This window comes from Phaethon lepturus, unplaced genomic scaffold (assembly GCF_000687285.1).
Source record: "Phaethon lepturus isolate BGI_N335 unplaced genomic scaffold, ASM68728v1 scaffold10307, whole genome shotgun sequence".
In the NCBI taxonomy this organism is placed as follows: domain Eukaryota; kingdom Metazoa; phylum Chordata; class Aves; order Phaethontiformes; family Phaethontidae; genus Phaethon; species Phaethon lepturus.
The window spans coordinates 145,798-154,549 of NW_010549818.1; the positions used below are offsets into that span (position 1 = coordinate 145,798).

General features: G+C 38.1%; 1 protein-coding gene across 1 annotated transcript in view; it reads right to left on the bottom strand.

Annotated features, from left to right (window-relative positions):
• Positions 1-5,016, bottom strand: part of LOC104623321 (thyrotropin-releasing hormone-degrading ectoenzyme-like) — a 137,501-nt gene extending 132,485 nt beyond the window's left edge. The window contains exon 1 of the mRNA XM_010290374.1: positions 4,747-5,016. Within this exon, the coding sequence (XP_010288676.1) occupies positions 4,747-4,890 (144 nt within the window). The 5' untranslated portion in view covers positions 4,891-5,016. The remainder of the gene's footprint in view (positions 1-4,746) is intronic.
• Positions 5,017-8,752: the final 3,736 nt, after the last annotated feature.

The window sequence follows — 8,752 nt, forward strand, 5'->3', positions numbered from 1 at the left end:
AAAAGAAATTAAAAGAACTTATGGGACAGTAACAAGGCATGCAGGATATGGTGAGTTTCCATGTCCACCTGACAAAGGAATGAGAAACAGAGAGAACAGAAGTACAGCGAAACATGAAGTACACGCAGAATAAATCCAGCCGGGGAAAATAAAGTAACAATAGTAGGAAAAGGCCTGGTGGATTGAAAGCACAGATAAAGATAACAATGAAGGAAAGAGACACAGAGATGACGTGACAGACATTACGATCCAGCCAGCAATATTTTGCTCTTAAGAATTACTGACAAAGAACACACGTAAGAGGTATGACTGGGAAACACAGCACAGGAGTAGAAGCAAGAAAGCATGTGAAGGTAAATGGAGTTTTCTAGATTATTGTACTGTGCAAAGACGACAGTACACAGACACCACGATTTTCACCAGCTACCTCTAGCACAACTGCTAGAGACACACAAAGATCAGCTAAGCCTGTCGTAAGGGCACCCCTCCTCCCTCGCTGTAGCATTACCGCAGACAGCACCCTGGCAGAACTACACTGCTCCCTAATCCTCAGCAGCACAGATGACTGCACCACGGTCCTTTCCACAGGAATCAAGCCCCTGCCCAAAGGCAAAGGCAGTCGCAGTGATTTCCTGTAACCCCAAATTAATCTGAACCACATCATATATCTGTAATGCATATAAAAAGTCAACTCTGCTTCTAAATTACCTGCTCTGGAAGGGATTCTGATCAGACTCACATGGACTAAAGAGTAATGCTAATGATTCACATCCACTGAGCTGTGCTCCCAGAAAAGCACTGCTTGTCTTAATTCCCCTTTCCAAATTAATTTTAGTGTATGAAATACAGAACATCTTCAAGCCTGCAAGAATTATATAGGATGTATCAAAATTACTATTTTGATTGGCTACCTAAGCTTTCCAAAAGTCAGTTTCTATTTATAACTTTATTTGTATTTGAATCTCACACTTATGTTAAAATTAATTTTGAGGTCAATGTCATTCTTTGAGAAAAACTGAACAGATAACACTCAACCATTTTTGAGGAACATATCTGCTTTAAATCTCACTGTTTATTCTATTCCCTGGGGAATTTATCTACCCTTGACCATAGCACTTTAGTAAGACTGTTCATCTGGAAGAAAGGTGAGATTTTCACCATCATCATGCTGCCAAATTTGAAAGGACAGCCAGCACCATCACCACCCCCAAAATGTGTTGTGAACCAAAGGCAGGTTCATGAAAGTGCCAAAACAAAAGCAAAAGCATATGCAAGCTGGTGTCTTTTAGTTGTCTACTCTATGTCTACAAAATAAGTAAAATATACATTGCATTAATTGAAGAAAGATTCCCCAGTGCAAGAAATGGCCTATCAAGATACTTCAATATGGAAGTTCAGTTAATTTTTACTGAACATTAATTCATTTTTAAAAGCAAACTTACTTTTATCATATGTTTATGTTCATTGCTATGGATATGGGAGCAACGAAATTTTAGTGAAAAAGTAGCTTCAGAGGAAACCAAGAAGTTTAGAACTGCATATGCCAGGAGTCAAATAATTTCAAATTCATCCAGTAGTCTCCATGAACTCCTAGTATTGCAATACAGAAGACTCAAAAAGATCGATTACGTCAGCAATTCATCTGAATGAACACAGCTCTGAACTGAAGTGTTTGCCATGAGTTCGTACCTTAAAAAATACTCTTTCAACAAAAATAAACAATGATTAAAGATGATCATATCACAAACGGACTGAAAAATAGCAGGACACATTTAATCAAGAACTCAGTGTAAGTTATTTTGGTATTCCTGGGCATAAATGTACCTCTGTGATAGGGGCATTATCAAAAACCAGAGCTAAAACTCTAGAATAACTGAACAATTTTGTAGGATAAGAATCTATCTTAATCTATATAGGCTTTTCGTCTTCAAGTCTTTGTGAAAATTACCTACTAATTTATATAATTGTTGGCAAAGTTCTGTATAGTGGTACAGTCAAGACAGTGTAGTATACACATGCATGTCCTACATGTGCTAAACCAACAGGCTCAAGCATAATTATCAGGTTCTAGTAGCCAAAAATTCCTAACAAATTAATACTTGGATTTTCTCTTTGGATTCCTGTTAAACCTGAATTCTTGAGAACAGTTTTGCCAGAACATGAGAACAACAGAAAGTTATCAATTATTCAGGGTATCAAACCTACTCAAGCAGCAAAAGTCTACAGCATTCAAGCAGCAAAAGTCTACAGCATAAAAGCTCTGAAAAACACTACAAGAAAATGAAATTCTCCTTGAGTTAAAGAAGAAGTAGGCTGTATCTTTTAAACTGATGGTCCTGAGGTCTATCCCCCATGCTTCACATACTTGCTTACACTGATGTTGGAAGCTACTGCTTGCAGCTGTTTCTCAGATGAGCCTAGGACATTTCAAAGTGAGTTAACAAGGTAGTAGTATGCAGGATAAACTTGCAAGTGTTAAGCTGTATTAGAGCGCAAGGAACACGAGACCTACCTAGTAGAGTATACACCAAGAACTTCCATCTCATTAAAGGAGAACCTCAAGTAACCAGTGTTTTCTAAAGCTGAAAAATACCAGGCCATTCCTAGCTTAAGACTAAATCCTTCAGCAGCAGAGCACATTACAATGAAAATCATCAACTCCTACCTGGATAGAAGTCTGCTTCAGTACTGGCTGATAGGGAGTAAGAAATAGCCTGATATCTCACCCTGTTCTACTAGGCCAGTGAACACTCCTCTTTATCAGGAGATAAAATGTAGTGATAGGGCTAGATGTAATGGTTTTAGACTGAAAGAGATTTACATTAGATATTAGGAAAAAAAAATTTTACTGTAAGGGTGGTGAGACACTGGAACAGGTTGCCCAGAGAAGTTGTTGATGCCCCCTCCCTGGAAGTGCTCAAGGCCAGGCTGGATGGGGCTGATCTAGTTCAAGGTGACCCTGCCCATAGCAGGGGGGTTGGAACTAGGTGATCTTTAAGGTCCCTTCCAACCCAAACCATTCTATTACAACAGCCAGAGGCAACCCATTCCTTGTCCCAAGAGCAATCCCTCTTGTACAGATAATTAACCTGTTGGTAGCAACACCAAGAACCAGGCATCTACTTCTCCCTCCTTACTTCTTCGCCTTGGCACTTGTTGAGATCCTTTTCTAACCTCAATTCACTGAACGGACAGAGAAACAACCTAGACAAAAAAAAAAAAAGGAAAAAAACACAAAAAAAAACAACCCACAAACCCAAAGGCTTTCAGCCATCGCAGATAACTACTAGGACTGCAAGCATGGCCTCAGCAGTTCCCACATCCTTACACTCGCAGGTTAAAGCACCTGAGAGAACCACTTCCTAGCCATCCTTCCTCCTGTCATTTCGTGTGGCCCGAGTGTAGTCTCATAGTCTGCTGGCTATAGTATGAAAGGGCTGTAAAGGAGTGAAAGGCCCCCCGTGTCCTACCCAGCTGTTCCAGTGACAAAACCAAGCCTTACTTCCTGATCACTTCAGTATAGCCTAAATGAGCAATGTCAATGCAGAGAGCTGTCCTGGGTCCACCTTCCACCAGCACAGCCTTGAATACGTACTAGGGCTCTGGCAGTCACGCAAAAAGCCAGATCAGAGAACTGATTTTGTCAAAAACTTAACACATTTTAATTTTTTTTTGCAGGTCAGCTTTCAGCCAGATCATACAGATGTAAAGAGCTGAAGGCTGGCATAAGGAAGGCAAAGAAGAATACACTAGGCTCAGAGAAGGTGGGTTCAGCTCCCTCTATAGCAGCTCAATGCTGGTGCCTACAGAGACACTTCCTGACCTGATCAGCCACGGAAGTCCTTCCTCATGCCCCCAGGCTATAGCACAAAGTCACAGACCATTTTCAGAAGTATAACGTAAATACCCGCTTTGTTCAGGCACGCAGCTTAAACTGACGCCTAACCATCTGCTTCCAAAACTACCTCTGTTTTGTTATTCACAGTAACTAAGAAGGTTTCTCTGTATGTTCACCTGAAAAATCAAGATGACAGTGCTGTGAAATATTCTATTAAGCAGACAGCATTTCTCATGTATGTTTTGGCTTGTTATACAGTTTTGAGCTTGATGTTTGTAAACAAAAACAAAACTGACACAAACAAAGGATTTTCTCTCTTTTTTTTTCATGGCGTAACTGCTGGAACCATCCCATATTTGGAAACGACAGCTCCAGAAAGTTAGTGTTTCCATCAACCTGGACCTCCATAGGAAGCTGATAGGTTGTAAAGTCCTGCTCCTGAGTAAGAGATCCAAGATAGAAATTACTTTATCAGCCTCCTGAGCTAGCACACAGCACACCAAGGGACATGTCAGCACTGAAGCAAAGAGACTGGAAAACCTGCTAGTATTACCGCTTTCTTTTAATAAATAGTCTCATCAACACTGATGTTGAAAAGGCTACAGGAAAAACAAGAGAAAACTCCCCAAGAAAACCAAAGTGAAGTGAAATGGCATGTCTAAAAGCTTAAAATTTCATCAGACAACCTACCAAACTAACCAGTTACAAAAAGCATCAGACAACCAAAAAATGTTAGACAGACATTCAGAAAACGTCCCAAACAATACATGCTATCATTAAGTAAACTGGCAAATTTTTGGAATTCTAAACAAGAAAATACTTTAAGTATGTGACGTTATGATCCCTTATAAAAAGTAAGAGTTTTCAAAACAACAAAATGTATTTGATTCAACATTAGAAATACTTACAACTACTCCACTCTTGGTGACAGTTTCCCGGTATGTAAAATTGCACACTGCCCAGGCTAGGTAATACGTGGACATGAGAGGGGTCTGTGAAAAGTGATCTGTGACCCATCCATCTTCTTCAAAAACAGAAGTTTCAACTGGCATGTTGGACAAAGATAAGTAAGTTGCTTGATGCCTGATGCTGATTTTGAAAGTGGCCTTGTAGATGGGCTCGTCAAAGCAAGGAAAGGCTTTTCTGGCATGAGTAGGAGAAAACTGCGTCACACCAAGAAACCTAGAAAAGAAGCAAACAAAAAAAACAACAAAGCAATTACTAACTGTGCACAGCGCTTGATTCATGCATGTACCAAGTATGACACTGCTTGACTATTGTACTTTAAGGGGGAGGAAAAACAAACTGTACAAAGCATACAGTGTTAAAGCAGTGAACACTGCTTTATCACTTTTTCACTACCTGTACAACACAATTGATATAAAGTACCAGCCTACAAATTTCCCACAAATTTGCAGATGCCACACTGATGTTAAAGAAAGAATCGCTCGCCTTGTATCAAACTTCAGGTTCTAGCAGTTTTGTTCATCAATATGTGAAGAAAAGTTAGCCAATATTGGTTACACAATGCAAAACAAGCACAGCCCTCAGTTCAAACCGGGATTTAACAGCCTTCAGGGAGACACCAGCAGGGCACTTTGCCTTTCCTTGGGCATGAGAACTTATGGTCGCATAGTGCACTCAGGAACTCACTGATTTCCACTGCTGATTCCTCCTGTACTGACTGCATGTAGATCTGAGACACGCTACTATACAGCACTGCTGTGACTTTGTAAATCTAAAAAACCATTCTGTGAGCTTTGCAGAATTACAATAATAAGCAAACGATTAAACAAGCAGAGAGTAGTTCACCATTCTTCTACATAAGCTTTGCTTTTCTGGTGTATTTTATACAGAACGAATCAATGTTCTCAGCTAACTGGTCAAATTATGAAAAGATCTCTGAAGGAGGAAAATCTCTGTTATTCCTCCAGGGGAAGAAGATGGGTGGATAGATTTGATGTAATGAAAATGGTGGCACCTATTATTAATCAGCCCATAAACATTACCCTGCAATACAATACTCTCTAACACCAAGGGAGCAAAAAAAAAATAGGTAGCCCATAAGAAAAATAAAGTATCTAATTAACTTTTTCTAAAACTTCTTGGGTTTCATACATATTTTGGAGCATTATTTTATAAAAAACAACAAAGAAATATACTTATTGAAATGTTACACTTTTATCTTGCTATAGTGCCTTCACACCTGATGGAACTAGATACATGTTTTCCAGTGAAATTATCATCTCTTTCAAATAAGGCTAATTTTTTAAAAACTTGAAAAACTTTCCACCACAGAACCAGTTGCCCCTGGCCCTTTGTCTAAAATAAAAAGCCTTATTTGGCTAGCAATTATTGAAGGAATTCAGCATATTGCATTTTTCGTGTCTTATTATAAAACAAGGATTAAGAAAATCATAGTTCTGCATAAGGTTGCTAAATGTAAGGTAGAAAGTTGGTCCCGGTATTCCACTGTTAATCCAACAAAATTCCATATTATCAGTGGATTTGCACTAGTGCAACAAAGCCAAATCAGTCAATTAAATGAAGAAAAGCAATTTACTTTATATGCAAAGTATTTCCTGATGCAAAATGGATCATTCCGCATTCTAGGCACACTCTAAACAGCGACAGACATCAACAGAAGCTTCAAGTGAGCATGGAAAACTGTACTGGCCTGTTATTAATAAAGCAAGAATGATGAACTTCCCTCTGCAATTAACAATTTTAATGAGCTAAGACACACATGTAAATGCATACTTAGGGAATACTGTATATATTCTGACACTCTCTAAGTAAGGAAGCTTTCCCCACACACACACCCCCTTCATAGAGATCCTACTAGTAGTCTTTTAATATTTGTTACGTTTTAGGCCATTGAAAAAATCCCTTCACCAGACTAACAGAACCTGATAAACTCTGCATCTTCTGCATTCTCACAGACAGATAGATATATCTGCATACACGTAATGGGGCAAACACTGGGCCATCAATATTTCATACTAAAAATACATCAACTACCAATAAGAGTGATATTTATAACATGTGCATTACTATCAAACATCGATTTGCTTGTTGTGCCATAAAGCAAAACAAACAAAAAAGTTAAAAACTGCTTCCCAAAGACTAAACCCTTACACATTTAAAACAAAAAAAAAAAAAAAACCAAACCAAAAAACACTGTCTATGTTTATCTATTTCCCTCTGTGTTAGGAGGAAAAACCAAGCAAAACTTCTCTAGCATGCCAAAAGTGAAGAGCAGGTTGAGTACTTCATCCATCTCCCTACACACCTCTCTGGGCACTGACGTTTTTATCTTCAAGTCCCAAAAAATATCACCATAAAAAGTTGTACTTCTGGGAATGACAGCCTTGCAGCCTGTCTTCTCAGCATACCCACGGCAGTAATTTGCAGGTGTTTTAATTCCACCTCATCTATTAAAGGAAGACATGTGTTTCCTCAACAACCTATCTATTTTGACATCTTAGTTGTTATAAGATGGAAGAACATGTCTGTTTGTTTTGTCTGCAAAATGTAAGATTTTTTTTTTCCTTTTCATTTATGCCAAAGTTTGGTGTTCATTTAAATTATGCGTGCATATTCTTATGGTACTCTATAGCAGCCCTGTATTAAATGTTTGTTGATTACTGCCAGTAAATTCTGGCACATAATGCAAAGGAAGTTTGTAGCGTATCACTTGCATTTTACATTTCAATTAAAGTAGGAAAAATTTCAGTAGAAAATAAATACTTCTACGCAACTATCAACATTTCAGGCTGATTTATGACTTTCACCTGTGAAGACCACAGAAAATTAAGTAACTGCATGGAAAAAAAAATTATAGAGTGAAGGCATTACTATGTTTGTGAAGCCTCACAGTTAGCCAGTTATTCACTCTTCAGGTACAACAGAAGTGAAAAATGATGGTTTAGACCCTTTTATAGCAACCACTGATACAGCTACAGCTGTATTTTAATCAAATATAAAGATGTCAAAAAGTTAAAGTCCTGCTGGAACATCAAGGTCTCTCAGAGCATGACAGAAGCCTGTCTATCTATCATAGTAGAAGCTGTCCATGTTTAAGGACTAAAAATGGTTATATGTATTACATTAAAAATGGGTTACAGTTACATGTATTACATTAAAAACAGGTTATTCATCAAAACGCAAATCACTACTCTGCAAGAGCACACTCTGAACAACGAAGTTCCCTGCTTTAGAATGTGTAGTATTTACTTTATACTATAGTCAGTCGTTCAGCCTGTGAGAGTTGAAAAGGAAAAGCAGTACTTCTATTAAACACCTGGAACTATAACCACGCACTGATTACATTTTTTAAAACAACATTTTACTGAAAGAAATAAAACTGAGCTGGTGTAAAGAAAAAAATGCCACTGATTTCAATGTAACAATGCCACCTTACACAAAGTAAGGATCTCACCCAATAAGACAATATTCAAGTGTATTAAAAACAAAGCAAACTGGTATCTGAAAAGTTACACAAAGAGTACTGGGAAACGCATTTTACCATTGCCTTCCACCCCATGTCTTAAGCTATCTTGGTGATTCAAAAAGTGAATAGGCCTTTTTTTGTTGTTTTTTAAATCGTAACTGGGACATCTGTATTAAGTGTAATACAGTAACTTTGGAGAAATGCCACTGCAACACCTATTTGACAGTTCAATTATTCCTACGTAAATTCTAAATACACAAGAATAATAACTGCTTAAATAATTTCTTGGATTTGTCAAGTGAATTATACCCCCTGCTGTAAACAGTATTTTGTTTTCTCATTTGCCCATTTCCACACAGGTCCGTAAGAACCCCCGATTATCCCAGTCATTCACTCCTCAGTGATAAAAAGCATTTTCTCTCTCTCTTTTCCTACAACCATGCTTTTCCAAATTTCCATTT